This window comes from Crocodylus siamensis, chromosome 11 (assembly GCF_052110815.1).
Source record: "Crocodylus siamensis isolate JL-2025a chromosome 11, ASM5211081v1, whole genome shotgun sequence".
Taxonomy (NCBI): domain Eukaryota; kingdom Metazoa; phylum Chordata; order Crocodylia; family Crocodylidae; genus Crocodylus; species Crocodylus siamensis.
Window position 1 is genome coordinate 28282027 of NC_143405.1, and position 22020 is coordinate 28304046.

The following is a 22020-nucleotide window of genomic DNA, read 5'->3' on the forward strand; positions in this document are numbered from 1 at the left end:
AGAATACTGAGACTCAGCCCTTCCACAGAGCTTTTATCTCCAAATGACTTTGACAAACATTTCAATAGACACCAAGAAAACTAATCGAACCCAGAAAAAGAGTGTACATTTAAAGAAACAAAAAGCTTACAGGGGAATTATCAGGTGACCAGGAGATGAAGAGCCATTCAAAGCCTTGTGCATTCTGAGTATCCAAGCGGTACAGGATGTAACATGGTTGCTGTTCATCCAGCAATGGCAGCACAAAGGAGTCATAGTCCTTATCCCAGAACCGAGACAATTCTTTGTAGGCTCCCAACACTAGCTGTTCTGTAAAAGATGAAAAAATTACATGGTAAGGGTTAGAACAGGCCATGGTGGTTGTCCAGATTATTTTTCAGTGCTGCACTCAGATTCTGAGGACCTGGCTTCTGTTCTCCCACCTCTGGCATTGGGAGAATTTGGGGGGGGGAGGGGCGGCGGCATCTAGCTGCCTATCCTTTCTGTACATTACTTATTACTGTACATTACTTACAACTGTGTTCTCAGAGCTATGGGATGGGAAAGAGGAAAAGGGAAATGGTGTTTCCCTTTACAATACACTCATCATGAACGCCCACACACCTACAACTTCTGGATGCTGCACTACAGTCACAGCCCACAGGAGGTGAAGGGGATTAGTGAGGGTACAATATCAACATGACTATCAAAGGATGGTGTGGCTTGGTCTATCACAGAGGTAGCCAACCTGCAGTACAAGTGGCAAAGGCAACCTCCATGTGTGGTGCACAGAAGACTGGTGAAGAGATAGGCAGCACAGTGGCAGGTAGGGCAGGAAGCAGAAAGCAAAGCAGCAATTTGGCAGGGAGCACATGGCTGGAAGCAGAAAGAGCACAGATCAGGCAGGGGAGGGGGACAGAAGTGGCTCTTGGGGAGGATGCAGGCTAATTTGTGGCATAGCTACCAGAAAATTTATTTATTATTTATTAATTGTGGCATGGCTACCCCCATTGGTGTATTATATGCTCTGACTTCTGAATGTAGCTGGATATTATGGTATACATTCTAACTAATACAAGGACTGTATGAGTTCAAAGAATGAGTATAAGCTATGTGTTAAATTGGAATACCACTGCTAACACTCTTGTGCTTTAATAATGATCTCAAAATAGTCATTTCTCAGCATTGCCTACTATTGTCAATAGAGTCTCCTAAACGAATGGGTGTTGCACTCCAACATGCTGGAGGCACAGCTGAAAGGCTGCCTCCTTCCAAAGACCCTCTCCATTCCAAGATGCAGATCTCATGAGGCACATTAAAGCAGTGATTCTCAACCAAGGTGCCAATGCAATCTGGGGTGCCACCAGATATGATGGAGATAAGAATCTCCCAGCCCTGGCCCTGTGACCATGGAGCTACAGCTGGGAGATCAGAATCACCAAACCTCCCTTCCCTCATCTCAAAGCGAGAGCAGGGAGCTCCCTGCTGCCAGGACAGGGGGAAGATTGTCCCCGCTTAGGCTCTGGTGGCAGAGCCCACCACAGCAACAGACAGCTCCTGGGGGCAGAAAGCAATCTCCCACCCCCTGCTGCTAGGAGCACATTTGCTCCCAGTCAGTTGTCTACACATGCTGTACTGTGCAGCAAGTAAATTGGGAGTAAATTTCCTACTTGTATTTGCAGGTAGTAAATTTATCCACAATTAGAGCAACTTACTATGCAGTAAGTGTCTGTACATGTAGACGGTGATGCTTACTATGCAGTAATTAGCTCTAATCTCAAGTAAAACATCTCAGGTAGTCCTGAATGTCCTTGTACACGAGCTGTTCCCAAGATGGCTTGAAAATTTGTTTTCCTTCCCTTCCATTGCTATAGTCTGAATTAGCGAAGCTTCAGGAATATGCTGGTGAACATGCTTTCTTGCTTTCAAAATTGGCTGAGTGAAAGCATATGAAGCATTTTGGATTGAAGAAATATTGCAAAAGGACTCATCCTTTGAGAACTACACACGTTGCCAGTGTCTCAATGTCCTATTTTGGGAGTGGTTACTAAGTGTATTATCTATTTTGGTGTCAAATTAAGTAGAACATCTGCTACTACAACTGGAGTTTGGCTTCTCCCTCAGGGTATTGCTGGATTTAACTGTTTACTGAGGTGCAATGCCAATGATTATCACATTAATGATCTTCAGTAAAGCTCTTGACAAAGTCCCACATGATCTTCTTGTAAACAAACTGCACAGCTGTGGACTAGACCAAACTACTACACGTGGCCAGACAACTGGTTTATCAGCTGCAAGCAGGTCAATCCATGTCAGAATGGCAGAAGGTTTCAAGTATAGCCCCACGGGGATCAGTCCTGGGTCCAGTGCTGTTCAATATGTTTATTAATTATTTGCATGCCAGAATAGGGAGATGCCTGAGAAAATGTGACAACAAGAAACTGCCAGAGTGAAGCAGTGGAACAGATTGCCTAGGGAAGTTGTTATTTCAGTTGGAGGGCCACTTACCAAAGTTTGGAGGGCCACATGGGTAGCCCAACCTCTTGATCACCATCTTGAGACCAGAACTATCATCCCCTAACCCCCGACCTTTGCCACCAGAAGTCCCTCCCCTTCCCCCCAGAAGTACTCCTTTTAGCAAGGGGGTTTGCTACCTTGGAACCAGAAAAATACCAAACTATATTCTAAAAATCAAACATCTACAACACTCATTAATTTGATTTGAAAAAAAAATATTGTTGTACTGATTTACTTGTGTTTGTGTAGTGTACATAGAAGCATGTGCACAATAGCTTAAAATGAAGCCTTAATCTTGTATATTGGGAAAGGTGGATGGGTATAGGTTTGTGGGGGACTGTGGATATGGTGTGGGGTGAGGGAGCGTGTGGGTGTGTGTGGATATGTGGGGTGCAGAAGGGTATGGAGTTTGTGGAGGGATGTGAGTGTGTAGGAGGAGGGTGACTGGGGAGGGCTATGGCCTGTGTGGAGGGGAGGGTGGCTGGGGTGTATGAGGTGGTGTGGGTATGGGGGTCTGCATGTATGGCAGTGCAACAGGGATGTGGGTGCAGGTGTATGGTGGGTTACGCGGGTGCTATAAAACACACACATGCGATGTCTCCCTCCCTCTTTGTACACACACGCTTCGTCCCTCCCTCATTGAACACGCACTCCCTCCCTCACTGCACACACACTTCCCCTCCCTCCCTCACTGTACACACACTCCCCCTCCCTCCCTCATTGCACCCACACATTCTCCCTTCATCCCTCATTGCAGTCACGCACTCCCTCCCTCATTGCACACACTCCCACTCCCTCCCTCACTACATGCACACACACACATGCAGTCCCTGCCTCACAACACGCATGCGCGCACACGCACTCCCTGCCTCACAACACGCATGCGCGCACACGCACTCCCTGCCTCACTACACGTGCGCGAACACGCACTCCCTGCCTCACTACACGCGCGCGCACACGCAGTCCCTGCCTCACTACACGCGCGCGCACACGCAGTCCCTGCCTCACTACACGCGCGCGCACACGGACTCACTACACGCATGCGTGCACACCCCGTCCCTGCCTCACTACATGCGCGCGCGCACGCACCCAGTCCCTGCCTCACATGCGTGCGTGCGCACGCACCCAGTCCCTGCCTCACTACACGCGCGCGTGCGCACGCACCCAGTCCCTGCCTCACTACACGCGCGCGTGCGCGCACCCAGTCCCTGCCTCACTACACGCGCGCGTGCGCGCACCCAGTCCCTGCCTCACTACACGCGCGCGTGCGCGCACCCAGTCCCTGCCTCACTACACGCGCGCGCGTGCACCCAGTCCCTGCCTCACTACACGCGCGCGCGTGCACCCAGTCCCTGCCTCACTACATGCGCATGCGCGTGCACCCAGTCCCTGCCTCACTACATGCACACGCGCGCGCACACACACACACACACACACACACACAGAGTCCCTGCCTTATCACACACGTGCACACGCCTCCTGCTTTCCCTGCCTCACTGCACATGCATACACACACGCACGCGCACACAGTCCCTGCCTCACTACATGTGCGCGTGCGCATGCACACACAGTCCCTGCCTCGCTACATGTGCACGTACGCATGCACACACAGTCCCTGCCTCGCTACATGCGCATGCACGCACGCATAGTCCCTGCCTCACTACATGCACATGCACGCATGCGCACATACGTACACACACACACACACACACACAGTCCCTGCCTTATCACACACGTGCACACCCCTCCTGCTTTCCCTGCCTCACTGTGCGCGCACACACGAACGCACGCGCACACACACACAGAGTTGCTGTCTCTTTGCACAGACACACACATACACTGTCCCTGCCTCACTATGTGTGCACACACATACACACGCTGTCCCTCTATCATTCATTGCACGCTTTCGAGTGGACACACATAGAATCACAGAAGTTGGGTCGGAAGGGACCTTGTAGATCTTCAAGTCCGACCCCCCACCTGGGCGGGAGAAAAAACTGGACTCAAATGACTCCAGCCAGGTAGGCATCACGCCTCTTCTTAAAGACCCCCAGGGTAGGAGCCAGTACCACTTCCCTTGGAAGTTGGTTCCAGCTCCTAGCCGCCCTGACTGTGAAGTAGTTCTTGCGGATGTCTAATCTAAACCTACTCTCCAATGATTTGTGTCCATTGTTCCTTGTCATGCCAGGGGGCACTAGGGGAAATAGTGTCTCCCCCAAACCCTTCTGGTCCCCTCTAGTGAGTTTATAGACGGTCACCAGGTCCCCCCTCAGCCTTCTCTTGTGAAGGCTGAACAGGTTTAGGCTGCACAGGAGTGCAGCGACAGCTGGGCGGGAACACAGGGCCCGTACCAGTGCCCAGAGTAGGGGCCCGGGCTGGCAGGAGCTCTATGGAGCCAGGCCAGGCTGTGCTGGCAGGAAAAGCAGGGAGTCGACTCAGCTTCACAGAGCCCCTGCTGGCCCAAGCCCCGAGCTCCTGTCTCCCCACTCTGGGCACTGGCACGGGCCCAGCACTCCCACCCAGCTGTCACTGTGCACCCGCTTGCTGCCACTCAGTCACCTGCCTGCCACCATTTCCCCATTTCCTGCCCCCTGCCAGCCAGCCAGTCACTCCAGCACCACGCAGTTCCCACCTGGATCGCCAGGACCACAGGACTCAGCAGGTGCCCAGTGATCACCCATGGTTCTCCCTTGCCTTCCTTCCTCCCTCCCCCACTTCTTAGTTCAATGATCCAGAGAAAGGCAGAAGCCCCATGGTCATCAGGCCAGAAGCCTCTGAGTGGACATGGAAGAGTGGGTAGGTGGGGGGGAGGCTCAGTCATGCTGAGGACCCCTAGCCTTGAGGATAAAGGGGTGGCATGTCCTGGACTGTGGGTGGACAGTAGACTGTTTCATACTGACAAGGCAATGGAGAGAATATACTGGCGGCCACAAGTGAAACACCTATCCCAGGTATCTCATCTGTTTCTTTACATGAACACTTTTGTCATATTTTCAGAAACTTCCCCTGCTCCTTCCACAAGTTGGTTTCTGAAAATAGGACAAAAGCATTATTTTGAAGAAATCAATGGGATACCCAAAATGAGTGTTTGAAGCAAGACTCTCCCAGCAAAAAATGGGACATATGGTCACTGAGAAGTCTCTTACAGCAGCAAAATGCTAGTCTCAGGTAAAATCAAGTGACCCCTTCAAACAACCAACGAAGGTCTTAAGTGGAGGAAGGAAGGAGAGCACCAGAATAAGGACAATAGAAATAGTCAGAAAAGCAGACTTTAACAAACTCAGGGAACTGGTGGATAGGATCCCCTGCAAGTTAAGTCTGAAGGGAAAAGAACCGCAGGAGAGCTTGCCGTACTTAAATTATACCTTTTAAAAGAGTACAGGAGCAAGCTATCCCATTGCAACAGAAAAGCAGGAAGTGCAACAGGAGACCAACCTGGTTAGACAGCAATCTTTTTAATGAACTGCAACTCAAAAAGGAATCCTATAAAGAACTGGAAACTGTCACAGTAATATGGAAGAGTACAAGACCACTGTATGAACACGCAGGGAGAAAATTAGGAAGGTCAAGACACAATTTGAGATACAGCTGGCAAAGGACATAAAAGATAACACAAGATAACAAAAAGGGATTCTACAAGCACATCAGAGGAATACCAGAGAAACCATCATTCATTTACTGAATGCAGAAGGGAATCAAGTTATGGAGAATGCAGAGGTGGACTTATTTGAATGACTTTTTTACTTCAGTTTTCACAAACAGCGACAGCTAGCAGATGACAAATGTAGAGAAAAGAATGAAAGTTACATAAGCTGAATATGAGTCAGTATGTTTTCGTTGCAAAAAAAGCCGACAGTTTTTTATTAGAATGGGAGAGGCTTTTCTCTGTGGCTGTAGAGCACAGAACTAGGAGAAATGGTCTCAAGCTGCAGCAGAGGAAATGTAGGTTGGATATCAAGAGGAACTTCCTGACTATGCAGGGTGGCCAAGCAATGGAATAGGCTTCCTAGAGAAGTTGTAGAACCAACATCCCTAGAAATGTTCATGAGTAGGTTGGACAGACACTTGGCTGGAAAGGTTTAAGACAGGGTTGATCTAACGTCCCTTCCAGCCCTACTTTCCAATGATCTACTAAACCGGGGCTATTCAACTCGCAGCCCACAGACCAAGAGGTTAAATTATGCCCAGCCTACATGTTCCTGTCTGGGTGCCACTCTCCCCAAACCACCACCACTTTGGCTGCTGCTATTGCCAAGGTCTCCAGGCTCCCTTCTCTCTCCTCCAGCTTCACCTTTCTGCCACCACCCTTGTGTGCAATGAACTATAGAGAAATAGGACTGGAAGGGACCTCTAGAAATCATCTAGTCCAACTCTTGCCCAAAGCAGTATCATCCCTATTCCAACCATTCTATAAAAATCCATTGTCTAACTTCCTTGTAAAACTGCACAGTTAACCCAGACATACACAAGACGTAACACCCTAGTCTCCCAGACGTAAAGCAGGGAGACCACAACAGCCAACATCTGGCTGCTACAAAGATGATTAAAATACACTTAAGATATCTAAGAAAGGAAGGCCATGCCCCCAATACAGAAGAAGGCAAAATCTACCACAGTCCATGCTAATTTGACCATGGGGTAAAAACTTCCCTGATCCCAATTATGGGGATTGATCGGATCCCAAGAGAAAAGGCAAGACCCTCTAGACAAGAATCTCCAGGTTTAAGTCCCAGCAGGAACACTGGCACACCCTAGTCTCAATCCCCAGCCTTGTTTGCAGCCCATATCCAATGCTTCTGAGGAAGGCTTAAAAAACAACAACAAACAAACAAGCAGCCAACCAAGCCCAGAAGCATGGGAAATACCCACAGCAGAACACAGGCCAAGAACATCCTGACCAATGCTTGTTTCAACCTCTTGAACACCTCTAACACCAGAGACTCCACAGCTTCCCTAGGCAGTCTATTCCACTGCCTCACTGTTTTAATTGAAGTTTCTTCTGATATCTAATCTAAACTACTTTGCTACAACTGCAAGGCACTGCTCTGCATCCAACTCTGTGTAGCAAGAGAGAAAAGGCATTTCCCTCTTCTTTACAGTAGCTCAAAGGGGCTCTGGGAAGCTGGCATGGTGCACGAAGTAAGGGAAAGGCAAAGGTGCACCATGTGGCCCCCAGATGTTGGACAGCCCTGTACTAGACCACTGACAGTGTTGGCAGTGCCTTTTTCCAGGGGATATACCACCATGCTCAGGGGCTGCACGTACACCTGCATGCACCCCATACGCATCGCCCTGGAACTAATTTTTCAAATCTGGCCCACAGGCCAGGGTTGAGCACCTCTGATCTAAAGATTTTGCAGAACTTTAGTTTTTTCATACACTTCCACTTTCTAGCCTGGCATACAAGAACCGTATTTGCATTTGCCCTCTGGGACCAAATTTTGCTTAAATGTCATGACACTATGCTATAATATTTGCAACTTTGTGACACCAAAGATGGTAATAAAGCAAAGGAATAACACATCATTCATTTATATTCAGCAATCTGGGGACAGGGGATTTCTGCAGATTGGACCACAGGGGTTTTGACAGCTGGTTCATCACATTTGCTAATTTTTCCAAAATCATGGACAGATTTCCATTCATTGTGCAGTTAAGTTGGTATGCTCAGGGGTCCTACTCTCCAGCTGCTTACACATCAACATGAAACAAAACACAGTGCTTGATATAACCTTATGTGAACCTCTATATTTGATCTGAGAGAGACTGATAGATCTGCTTCTTCACAGCAGTCTACCAAGACTGCCAGAAGCAAGGCATCTTCATGTGCAGGAAGTAAAACAGCTTCTATTACTACAAAGAACACAGATTTGCCTGATCTGAAGGCTTGTCAGGTTCAGGCCCAAGTGATTTTTGTTAAAGAAACAGCAGACTATCATTTCAAGTTCAGAAATACTTCCTCTATTGTACTGATTTTCTCCAGCTCCTAAAGTGCATAGGAGTTTTGTGGCTGACGGTGGTGGCTCATCACAAGTGTCAGGTGCTACTTCTGGAGCCAGCAACCAAAGCAAGAGGGAAGCTGCACTTCATTAGAAAGCAAGCAAGTCTGCCACAAAGCTTTGCTTTTACCAGCTGCTGTTGCTGCCACTTGCTTCCTGCCTGCCTCTACTCACAGAAGAACCCGCGCAGGATCTCCACACACTGCTTCCCCTTTTCTCATGGCTCTGGGGTTTTCATTCTCTCTGAGCTGATCTCTAGCCAGTGGAGCTATTTTTGCAGCCATCCTGAAAAGACAACGACGGCTTTTATATGTAACAGTTTGGGACCTGCTCTTGGTGGAGACGCACAGGCGCACAATGCCCTTTGTACCCCTGAAAACCAAAAACCAGCCCTCTCCCCCGGGTGGACACTGACTCCCTCCCCTCCCCCAGAGCAGAGCTTGGAGGTAAAGTAAAGGGTACAGCGGGCAGGATGTGACTGCTAAAATGGAACCAGGGAGGGAAAGGCCCCCTCCCCCACCCGGGTTCCTACTTAGCCCAGCCCCCTATGGAGCCACACAAACAGAGCGTGCAAACGGGCACACTCCTAGTCCCAGGACGCGAGTTAGCGTGGAAGAGTGCATGGGAAGGACACGAGGTGCTGGGCGACAAGCCTGAGAAGCCAAGTACTCAGTAGTAGCAGTCTATTAACCACGCAATCGTGGGGATGCATCATGACCTCGGCCCCAGCTGGAGCTCCCCCTGCTCGCACCACTGAGGCCTCTACCCAGACAGAACCCATGGTCCTGGCCTCTACCCAGATGAAGCTCCGGGCTGTGGGGGCTGCCTGGCACGGCTGCCGACAGCTGGGAATGGGAGCAAGGCCACCCTCACTTGTGGGGTATGCTCCCTAGTGAGGTTTCTGAGTGCCAGGTGAGGAAGCTCCAGGCAGAGGTGAGCAGTCGTTGCACCATCAGGACTCACAAGCAGAAGACTGACAACTACTACCAGGCTCTTCTCCAGAAGAAGGAGGCAAGTGCATGGATGCCCGACAGCATGAACATAGACAATGAAAAGATCGACTGAGAGATCCTTCCGGGGGTTGCTTGGAAGATGGTCAACTCAAGTCCCAAGACATCCAGCACCAGGGTCCCGCATCTCCTGGAACTGCGCAACAGGTATGCAAGTCTCACAGCACCAGCAGAGTCATCAGCAGAAGCTAACCAATAAGGAATATGATCTCATAGGGATAACGGAGACCTGGTGGGACCGCAGGTATAGAGGGATCCTTGCACGGGAGGGATCAGATTGGGAAGAAGGGCAGGGGAGCTGCCTTCTATGTGAAGGAGCAGTACACCTCCCTAGATGCAGAGCCTGGCACTAAAGAAAGGCAACTTGAGACCCTTTGGGTTAAGATATGGGGAGAGCACATTGAAGGGGATTTGAGCGTAGAAGTTTATTACAGACCTCCAAACCAAGAGGAACAGCTTGATCAGGAATTCTCTACAGAACTGGCAGAGACTGCATGCTCTCAGAGCATGGTCATCATAGGTGACTTCAACTATCCAGACATCTCATGGGAAGTGCACTCAGCAAGATTTGATTGTTCGCAAAGCTTCCTCACTTGTACTGAAGAGCTCTATCTGACTCAAGAAGTCTACAGGCTGACCAGCGGAAGGAGCTCCTAGATTTGGTTCTGACCAAAGGGGACAATCTACTGAGCAACCTGAGGATCGAAGGGAAGCTAGGCAACAGTGACCATGAGACTATCACTTTCTCCACCTGTAGGGAGCAGATTAGAAAAGCAAAAGCTGAATTCAATTGGCAACCAGAATCAAGAACAATAAAAAGTCCTTCTTTAGATACATAGGAAGTAAGAGAAAAAATAAGGGAAATATAGGACCTCTGCTGAATGAAATGGGACAGCTGATAACTGACACTCAGGAGAAAACTGAACTCCTAAACAAATACTTCACATCAGCATTCCACCAGTCCACGGGTGTTAGCCTGCTGGACAGGGTACAAGATGATCAAGGTAGGGGTGATCATCCACCCATAGTTGGCAAAGATATTGTGGGGAAACAGCTGGGGAGGCTGGATATTTGCAAGTCAGCAGGACCAGATGAACTACACCTGAGAGTGCTGAAAGAATTGGCCTACGTCATTGTGTGACCAATGGCAAAGCTATTTGTGAACTTGTGGCGCTCCAGAGAGGTCCCAGAAGACTGGAAGAGGGTCAGTGTGGGGCCTACCTTCAAGAAAGGAAGGAAGGAGGACCCAGGGAATTACAGGCCAATCAGTTTGACTTAAGTCCCTGGAAAAATCTTGGAAAAAATTATCAAAGAATCTATTAGATAGGCTAACTGAAGGCAGTAGTTTAAAAGACAGCCAACATAGCTTCACTGCAGGCAGGGCATGCCTGACTAACCTCATTTCCTTCTACAATCGTCAATCCTCCCAGTCTCGGGGTATGGGCTGAGGAGGGAGAGGAGGATCCACGTAGTCAACAAAAGACTGCGGCACTGGTATCATTGGGAAGGCTTTGGCTTCTATGACCACAGCCCACTCTTTGGCAAGAGAGGCAGCGAGCTGCTGGGAAAAGATGGCCTCCACCTCTTTCCCCTGGGGAGGAGGTTCTTCTCAGCCAGATGAGCTGACCTGCTCCACTGGGCTTTAAATCAAGCCCACTGGGGGACAGGGGGACTACTGCCACTGCTGGTCCACTGAACAACCCTTCCAAAGCCAGCGGGCCAAGGCACTCAAGGCACCCCTGCCCCAGCCCTCATAAAATCTGTGGGCAAGGCAAGAGCCCCCAAGGGGACACTTGCCTGCCTGTACACAAATGTCAGGAGCTTGGGGAACAAGCAGGAGGAACTCATCCTCCTGCTCAATGCAAATAATTATGATGTCACAGGGATAACAGAGACCTGGTGGGACTCCACCCATGACTGGACCATGGGTATAGATGGTTATACCCTGTACAGGAGAGATTGTGTAGATAAAAGGGGCGGGGGTGTAGCTCTTTATGTTAAGGAAAGCTACGCGTCCATGCAAGCTGATATTGGCGACCAGGGTGGACGACTGGAGACCCTCTGAGTTAAAATCCATGGGGAACACGGAACAGGGGACACAACACTAGGAGTCTACTACAGACCTCCCACCGAAAGTCCTGAGTTTGACCAGGAGTTTGCCCAGGAACTGGCTGAGGCCGCATGCTCCAGGACCATGGTTGTCATGGGCGACTTCAATTACCTGGAAATCTCGTGGGAGGATCACTCAGCAAAATCCGAGTGGTTGCAAAGCTCCCTCTTGTGCATGGATGACCTCTACCTGACTCAAGAAGTTTATGGGCCAACGAGAGGCAAAGTGCTGCTCAACCTGGTACTGGCTACTGGGGATGACCTAATCAGCGACCTAGTGATTGATGGGAAGCTGGGTGACAGCGACCATGAGTTGATCACCTTCACCATCTGCCGTAAAGCTGGCAAGTCAGTCAGCAACACAGAAGTCCTTGACTTCAGGAAAGCCGACTTTGACAAGCTCAGGAGTTTTGCCAGTGAGGCCCTAAGGGACCATGACCCCAGGGAGAGGGGAGTTCAGGATGAGTGGTTGCTCCTCAAGGGAGCGATCCTCAATGCACACGCTGATTCTATTCCATCTCAAAGGAAAGGCAGCAAGAGGACACAGCACCCGCACCCCCCCGGCTCTCCAGGGACCTAGCAGACCTCCTGAGGTGAAAAAGAAAGGCCTATAAAGGATGGAGGATGGGATTCACCTCCAAGGAAGAATATTCTGCACTGGTCCAGTCCTGCAGGGAGCAAACCAGGAAAGCCAAGGCTGCAACTGAACTCCAACTAGCTTCGAGCATCAAAGACAATAAAAAGTCCTTTTTCAGATATGTGGGGAGCCAGGGGAAAAGCAAGGGCAACATTGGATCCCTGCTGAACCAGATGGGGCAACTGACAACTGATGCCCAGGAAAAAGCCAACCTATTAAATGGGTACTTTGCATTAGTCTTTCATCAGTCCCATGGGACGCCCATGCCCGCTACGGGACAGGGAGGTCTGGGTGAGGGAGATCCCCTGCCCTCTATTAATGCTGACCTCATGAAGGAACACCTTGAGAAGCTGGATACCTTCAAGTCAGCTGGCCCTGACAATCTACACCCCAGGGTACTCAAGGAGCTGGCGAGCATCATAGACCAGCCTCTGGCACCGATCTTTGAAAACTCCTGGCGCTCTGGTGTAGTGCCTGAAGACTGGAAGAAGGCCAATGTGCTGCCAATCTTCAAGAAAGGGAGGAAAGTGGATTCGGCTAACTATAGGCCTATCAGCCTGACTTCTATCCCAGGGAAGATCTTAGAAAAGTTTATTAAAGAAGCCATCCTTAATGGACTGGCCGACGCCAACATCCTCTGTCCTTTGACCCATATGGTTCAACATCTTCATTAATGATGTGGACATTGGAGTCAGAAGCGGACCGGCCAAGTTCACCAATGACACCAAACTTTGGGCAAAGCATCCACACCAGAAGACACGCGGGTGATCCAGGCTGACCTGGACAGACTCAGCAAATGTGTGGATGAGAACCTGAGAGAGTCCAGGGAAGAGCCACGAGCATGATCAGAGGTCAAGAAAACAGACCTTACGATGACAGTCTGAGAGCCATGGGGCTCTTCAGCCTGGAAAAGCACAGGCTTAGGGGTGATCTGATGGCCACCTATAAGTTTATCAGGGGTGACCACCAGGATCTGGGGGAACGTTTGTTCACCAGAGCGCCCCAAGGGATGACGAGGTCGAACGGTCATAAACTACTGCAAGACCGTTTCAGGCTGGATATAAGGAAGAATTTCTTTACTGTCCGAGCCCCCAAGGTCTGGAGCAGCCTGCCATCGGAGAGGGTTCAAGCACCTACACTGAACACCTTCAAGAGCAAACTGGATGCTTATCTTGCTGGGATCCTATGACCCAACTGACTTCCTGCCCTTCGGGCAGGGGGCTGGACTCAATGATCTTCCAAGGTCCCTTCCAGCCCTAATGTCTATGAAATCAGGTAACATGCCTCCCGGATAAGGTAGATGAGGTTGATGTCATATATTTGGATTTCAAAAAGGCTTTTAACTTAGTCTCCCATGCTGACCTCATAGTAAAATTGCATAATTGCGGCCTCAAGAACTTTACTGTCTGGTGGCTAGGAAACTGGCTCCAAGGTAGGACCCAGAGAGACACCAAATTATGGGGAAGTGTGGGAGGTCAGGCTGGGGATACAGACTGATCTGGACAGGCTTGCAAGGTGGAAAGATCAAAACCTGATGATGTTTAGGACAGAGAAATGTAAAGTACTGCATCTGAGGAGAAATAATCCGCAACACACTTATAGGTTTGGCGGTGCTACGCTTGCCAGCACCACAACTGAAAGATATCTGCGGCTCATGATAGACCACAAAAAAACCAAACAAAAAAAAACCAAAACCCAAACGCGATGCTGTAGCCGGCAGAGCAAATAAAACACTGGCATACATCTACCGATGCATCTCATGTAAGACTAAAGATGTCATCCTCCCGCTCTACTTGGCTCTGGTGAGTCCACAGCTAGAGTACTGTGTCCAGTTCTGGGAGCTGCACTTCAAGAAGGAGAAGCTTGAGAGAGTCCAAAGGAGAGCCACACATATAATAAGAGATCTGGAGAGCAGGCCATACAAAGAGAGGCTGAAAAATGTGGGACTGTTCAACCTGGAAAAGAGAAGACTTTAGAGGAGATTTGGTGGCAGCCTATAAGTAAATACATCAGGGCCTGGGGGAGCATCTGTTTGCCAAGACACCCCAGGGGAAGACGAGAAACAATGGGCACACAAACTGACTCAAGATTGCTTCAGATTGGACACGAGGAAAAATTTCATTGCGGTTCAAGTGTCCGGGGTCTGAAAGAACAGAACTCCCCACAGAGGTGGTTCAATCACCTACCCTAGGGATCTTCAAAAAACAACTGGACACACACCTTGCTGGGATCATCTGACTCCAGCAGTCTTTCATGCCCAAGTGCAGGGGGACTGGACCTGATGATCCCATGAGGGCCCTTCCAGTTTCTAACATCTATGAATCTATGACTGAATCCATAAAATAACAGAAGTGACTGAATGAAGTCATGTTGGCTGTACCCGTGTTAGGTCTAAGGACATAAGCAGATAAGGTTCTTTGGGTAAATCCGATATCTTTTATTAGACCAACTAAACTAGTAGGAGAAATTCTTCTTTACAAGCCTTCAGGTACAAACACTCTTCCTTCAGGAAAAGGAAGTGTCTACAGTTATGTGCTCTTTTTGGATGAGACAGAAGCCAGTATACAAGAATGCCAGTCAGTAAAAATGCAAATGTGATATACAATGTAACTGATAAAATTGTAGAGTAGAAGTGCACTGATACACTGGTCCGTTATCGAATTGGTACCAATATTAAGAAAACTAGCTGCATCAGATATCAGCCGGATGAGGATGATAATTTGGCTGATAAATGCCCATGCTGCAGTGCAGTACTCAGGCAGAGAGGAGCAGAGAGCAGACCCAGCAGCATAGAGTGCTGCCTCCAGCTGGTAAGTCTAGTATGGTGGAAAGTGTGTGTGGAGGGGGAGGACATTGGGGGATGGCTTAATGTCCCCCGCAGTGAGGGAGGGAGCAGGGGCAGGCACTGCCCAGGCGGGGTGGGGCGGGGGCTGCAGCCATGGCTTGTGGGGAGGAGGTGGCTCCTGTCACTGGTTGCACCCCGAGAGGGCATGGGGGGGCTAAGCATGTGCAGGGGGCAGGGTGGGGCAGGAGGGCTGCAGCTGGGGCTGTGTGCAACTCTTCTTGGCGGGGGCTGGGAAGATGCTGCATCCACTCCAAATTTCACCGCTGCTCTACTCCCAGCACCACCAGTTGCCAGCCGCAGCCCTATCTCTTCCCAGCACATGGATGGAGGCAGAGGTTGAGCCGGGGCTGGTGGCGACAGTGCTGGGAGTGGAGCAGCAACAATATTTGGGCTAGATGCAGCATCCTCCCAGTACTACCAATGCCCACTCCAAGCCCAGCACCTGCTGAGAAGAGCCCTGCGCAGGCCCCAGCTGCATCCCGCCCACCTCACCCCACGCAGATATGCAGGGGCTCACGCCCCTCTCTGTCCCTTCCCGAGGTGCAAGCAGTGGCGGGAGCCGCCTCTCCCTCCACAAGCCATGACTCTGGCCCCTCCCTGCCCCACCTGGGCAGCACCTGCCCCTAAACCCACTCTCCCTCTCTCACTGCAGGGAGTGTTGATCTGCCCCTCCCACACCCCTTCCCTCCTCTTTCACCACACCGGATTTGGCAGCTGTATTGGAAACTGGATCAGTATCAGCCGATATGCTTCCTTAACTATCAGCTATCAGCATTGGCCCCAAAAATCTCTATCAGTGCACCCCTAGTAGAGAGATTACCTGGGGTATCAGATATTAGGCAGGTTATAATGTGCCATAAATCCAATGTCTATAGTTCATGGTTCCACCAAAAAAGTATCAAAGACCAAAATACCCAATTACCTGTGGGGGCATATTTCACATAAGATAACTACTCTCTCCCTAATTTCTCAGTTCTAATCCTCAAAGGGAATTTACAAAACAGCTTTCACAGATAAGCCTACAAACTTCACTTCATCAACCTACTGGATACAAAAAAAAAATGGACTAAATATAGATACTGGATTTATGTTTAGCCTCAAATTGCTCATATGAGATGGTGGTGTGTTAACCCACGTATTTTAAAGACAAGGAACTAAACTGTAAAGCTGCCGAGTGACTTGTCCAAAATTGCACAGTGTTTACAAAAGAGCAGAAAAATTTGAGCTAGGTCTCTCTAAGCCCCAAGCCGGAAGAGTAATCACTGAATTACATTTTCCTCAGTTCAGGAGTTCCCACTTTCTGATTCCTTAAAGGAATTAGGTTGACTTCAGCTTCAGAGAACAGAATCACTAAAATAGACTCCATTTGTGGTGGCTGTCTGTAGGTTTTGCCTCTATATACGTCAATCCTGTGAAAAAATCATTACAAACGCCAACTGCCATTGACCTTCTATTGCCCTCAAACAGCTTCTACTGACCAGGTTAAATAGGACACTGTATCACCCATTCTACCTCAAAGTCAGCAAACATGCTCCAATCCTAGAGTATCTGTGAGCAATTCTACACATCAACTGTTAATCAAAAAACACATTACCCACAATCTATACCACACTTCCCTCTCTCTGATATTACATAGGCAGAGGGAGAAAGTATTATTTGGGGGGGCTGAATACACACACACTCATTGCCCAGCAGGTAAGTCTGTGGAGGGGAAGGGGTATGGGGGCAGATGGAGGTCCCCGCAGTGCGGGAGAGAGTGGGGCAGAGGCACGGACAGTGGCTGGGGTGAATGGGGCCCTGAGGTGGATCATGGGATGGTCGGAGTATAGGCAGCTCCATCTAGGGGCACAGGGGGGGCTCCCACCACTGTGCACATCCTGGGGGAGGCATGGAGAGGATTTGCCTCCTGGATTTGTGCAGGACGGAGGAGAGCTGCTGCTGTGGGCTGGAGCTCCAAGCCATACTGCATCTGCCTCAGGAACCGCCAGACGTTATATGCCTGCAGTTGCCAGGCGGGTAGGGGATGCAGCACAGTCTGGTGGTGGCAGGCAAATAGCATCACACATGACTCCCAAGGAAGTGGGATGCAGAGCCCTAGCCTTCAGCAGCAGCCCACCTCCACCCCACACACAAATCTGGGGGGCACATACCGCTCATGACTCTCCCAGGGTACATGCAGCAGAAGGAGCCCCTCCATACCCCTGGATGAGCAGCCCGGGCTCCAACCGTCCCATGACCTGCCCCAGGCCCCATTTACCCCTGGCCCTGCTCCCTCCCTCACTGTGGGGGCCTCGATCTGCCACCCCTCCCCCATGCCCCTTCCCCTTAACAGACTTGTCTGCCGTGATGGGCAGTGCTCCGTGTCTGCACGCATCCCCTGCTGCAGCCACCCGGAGCCTATGCCCAGGCTGCCCTGCAGCCCTGTGTTGCCACTGTTACCCTGCATTTGCAGAGACTAAGCCCTGTTAACCCTGGCTTTATGCCATCTATGCCAACATAGGGAACTCGCACTATATACAACATCTATCTCAAAAGCAGCAGAGCAAGATTCCTCCAGACAGTTTAGGAAAAGAAAGAGAAGGCTTTATTTTCAGATAAAAGGAGCTCATAATCAAATTCCTCCCACACAATTTGGCATGACATCCTCAAATTTTACAGCAACATATTATGTAGAGGACTATAACCCAATCAACCCGTGCTGTGATGTTCCCATGAATGGTGACTAACATACCTCACAAAGAGCGCCAGGTGCATATAAGCCATGATCAAATCAGGATACTTTGCAACTGATTATGTGTTCCACCTTAATGAATTATTCTTACCAGGCTGCAAGGCTGGCAAATTTCTCTATTTTACAAATTGCGAAGCCATGATAAAATGTAGGGTCTTGCTTTCACAAGTGTTGGGTGTTCACAGCTTCCACCAATCTCTTGGAAAAAAGCATTTGGTCACACTTTCTGAAACTTGGGTCATTATATTATGGAGGCAGCTGTGCCTTTCTGCAGTAGCTCTTCCCAGCACAGCTCTGACATGCATCCTGAAAACTGAAGCATGCAAGGCACCGTGGCAGCAGCCTGGAAATAGATGCCACTACTACCAGGTACAACTGTGTCACACTGTTCAGTTTTCAGGAGGTCTGTCACAGCCAAACCTGGAAAACCTGCAGGAGCAGCAATGTGCTGGCTTGAATTATGTAATGCAGGCAAGCACATTTTTCTACTTCAGACACTTTGTTTGGTTGCAATGTGCCTCCTGAAAAATGAAGGCACGCAGAGCAGTTTCATACTGTGGCAGCAGTTGTGAATGGTGCAGCAGTAACCCGCTGGCCTCCTCTTCCCAGGCCTCATGTGTTCTGTCGTATACTCCCTTTCCCTCCTGACCTCTCAACATTCCCAACATGCTTCATGTGTAGCCCAGTACCTCATCCCTGCTGGCTGGACACCACCCAGATTCTGTCCTATAGGTCCCCTGGCCTGGAGCTCAGGGAACTAAAAGAAGACAGTGTCCCTGTAGTTCCCATTCTCCACCAATGACCTGGAGCCGGTCTAAGGTCTGCATTGGAAGCAAACACATTGGGCTGAAATCTAAGCTGCACTGGAAGCAAACACACTGGGCTGGGCCAGCCAGCCAGAGCTAGAGAAGCACTCTCTGCCAGTGGGCTAAAGGGAAGAATATAATTATAATTATGCAATCAACTAACACACACACACGCATTTCTACGCGCGCACACACCCCTACATAGACACACGGACAAGCATGTACACACACACACCCCTACATATGCACACTTTTACACACATATACAGGCACGAAGACACACGTGTATAGGCATGCGCACCTCTACACGCGTGCACACCTACATGCACATCCACACAATACTTTCTTTAAAGAAGATGCCATTGAATTCTGAAAGGTTTTGGAGGGATGCCTTGAGTCTAAAAAGGTTGAGAACCACTGAACTAACCCCTTTATTCAGGATGGAAAGGATGCAATTACAAGAGAATGCTCCATTAAAATAGGAAATAAGAAGAGTATCTTGGTATAATATGATGATGGTTAATTGCACTTCTTGCCCTAGGGAGCAGTAGTCGGCCTTTCATTATGTACTCTGAGTCCATTTCTGCGCTGCTCTTCCAAGGGACATTGCCTAGAAAGCATAACATCAAAGCATGGTGTAGCACGTCATGCTTGAGGAGTGGTCGTGATGCCCCCTGGTGGCCATGCAAGCCTTGCCTTGCTCTGGCTCTAAAGTACTCTCCCGTTCTTTACTCCTGCCATGCCTTGATGTAACTGCTGAATGCTAGAAAGGGAGGCTGCCTAAGGGTCCTAGAGTGAGCACTTAGTTCTCCTGACAACCAGCAGGCCCATCTCAACCCCAATGGTCTCAGTCCTAATTTGCACTCAGTGGGCCCTCTCTGCCAGCCCATGCCCCTCAAGGTACTTGTAGCCTTAAGGCAGTGGTCACCAACCAGTTAATCTCAATCAACTGGTCAATTGTAGAGCCTCTGGCAATCAATCTCAGTTTGTCAGAGGCTACACGATCGGGAGTGGCAGGACTCATGAGGCTGGGCTGAGCCAAGCCCCTTGCCACTTGAACTGGGCTGGGTGAGTGGGGTCAGAGCTCAGGCAGCTTGCCTGGGAAGTGGGGGGCAGGACAAGGGTTGGGATGGGCCAGGAGGGGTGGGGTGGGGGGGGTGGTAGATCCTGGGGTGCCAAGAAGTGATCTTCACCATAAAATGGTTAGAGACCACTGCCTTAAGGGCTATTCATGGCCTTCCACCTTGCAGCTATGACTATGCCTCACAGATGTTACTAATTAAATGATTTTAGTAGGCACTTGGCCCCCAATCCAGAGGTGTCAGCCTTCTCAGTCTCCATCCCTTCCTTTTTGTTGGTTCCCACACCCTGGGTCCACTGCGCCTGTCCTGACTTCTGGGTTCCAGCCCTGATCTCATTCTTCTTGGGCTCTGAATGCTGCCCCTTTGGGCTTCAGGCCCTCATTCTTGCCCTTTTCAGGCTACAGTGCCTTGCACCCTGTCCCTAGCATGCTCAAGCCTCACATGCCTACTATGGCACTACTGGGACCTCCAAACCTCCCCTATCATCCCAAACCCAGTCCACCAGTAAAAGTGGGGGAGCGTGATCACACTTGAAGATAGGCTACAGATACAGGTAGACCTAGACAGGCTGGTAAATTGGACAGATTGGAACCAGATGAAGTTCAACACTGAGAAGTGTAAAGCGCTCCAGCTGGAGATGAACAATCCCCAATGTACTCACAGGCTCAGTGGTGCCAGTATGAGTAGCACTACAACTGCCTATGGTGGCTGTATGCAGCATCCTCAGCAAAGCATCCAAAATCGTGGCCAGATGAAGGGCTTCCATACCAGCATGCCACCAAACTTGTAGATCAGGTCTGAGGCTAGGATAGATTCCATCCCATAACCTCCAACACTGACCAATGGAAATTCATTGAATGATGAAATGCAGATTTTTTTAATACGTTATATTACTCTAGCTTCAAGAAAAAGTGGTACCTATGTGCTAGGCACACACATGGCAAAAAAAACTTTCTGAGATGTTTTTATAGCAAATTAAATGACAAAACAATGCTTAATTCCATCATTTTTCAAAAGGCCAAAAACAGACTACAAACTAAACTTGCTTGTCTCACTTTAACCCCAAAATGGAGGGAGTAGGTACTGAAAAGTGTCCTAAAGCACAAGAAGCATATGGCAACCATATATAAAATTGGGATAAGAAGAGCTGTAGTCTTTGATTTGATCCAAATCAATACTTGTGCTTAATAACACCACAAGCACACTTAAAAATCTTAGACCAAATATTTAATTTGTGTAAATCTGCAATGCTTTGCTGACATCAGTGGAATTCTAGCAGTCTACCTCAGGCTGCTGAGCTTCTGACTGATGGAGTTTTTCACACTACCCTGCTTTTAGGTAAGAAAAGGAACAGGCATTTCTTTGGTTGATACTTCAGGTGTTCCTCTTCCAAGGTTTTAAAAAATAGAACATCTATTAAATAGCCAAGCACCAGTTTGGGGACTACGCTCATGGATGAGGAACAAATACACTTTTCATCCTCTTTTATTAAAAAGGCAGCGTTAAATTGTCCATGCACCATTGCTGAGAAATGCTTTTGCAGTGCTGGAGGCTGCTACCCATCTCTTTAATGTTTCTGTAGAGCCCATCACTATGGTGGTCAAGCAAAGGAATCATAACTAACTGCTTTAAATAAATACAGTAAACTGCCATAGGTGAAAACAGTCTTCACCAACAAAGTAATTTTATCAAAAAATGGCACCAATATAACATGCAACAAGACTAGCAAACAGCATCAGCAAAGCAGAAGCAATCATCCCATCAGGATAAATTAGTTGTGAAACTTATTCCCACTGGCAAGCCATTACTTGTATAAGTAGTCTTGCTGAAGTTGACAGAACCACTCATGCTAATAACTGCTCACCGACAGAAGCAAGAAGTTCAAGATTGTACCTCACAGAGTTTTCACTGGTAAAAACAAGGAAGAATTCTGCTTCTTTAACATTGTAGCTGGATTCATTTCATGCTCCATACCTGGTAGCCCATTCTGTGTAGCTGTATTCCAGTAGCCCCTATCAAGCCTCTACTGGTGGCTCCAAAGAAGCCCTCTTCAGTTATGGTACATGTCGCCCCAACCATGAAGGGGGCAGAAGCTGACAAGGAAGAGAAACAAGCCCAAGAATAATAATCAAACACAACTTACCATCTTCAATGACAATTTTGATCAGACGGATGGAGCCATTCCGAGCTTTGGCAAAAAAATCCTTTAACTCTGGGGTAGCTAAAAGAACCAGAAACATTGTGATCAGACTTAACAAACAAAGCAAGTGTTATTTTGCTTTTCTGAACAAAAACAAAAAAGGAA

The 22020-nt window shown here is 49.0% G+C and overlaps 1 protein-coding gene across 1 annotated transcript in view; it reads right to left on the bottom strand.

The window, feature by feature from the left end:
- Positions 1–22020, bottom strand: part of TWF2 (twinfilin actin binding protein 2) — a 106809-nt gene that overhangs the window by 51631 nt on the left and 33158 nt on the right. Inside the window, exons 2-3 of the mRNA XM_090021338.1 lie at positions 21859–21936; positions 131–309 (exon numbers count right to left, since the gene is read on the bottom strand). Coding sequence (XP_089877464.1) covers positions 131–309; positions 21859–21936 — 257 coding nt within the window. The remainder of the gene's footprint in view (positions 1–130; positions 310–21858; positions 21937–22020) is intronic.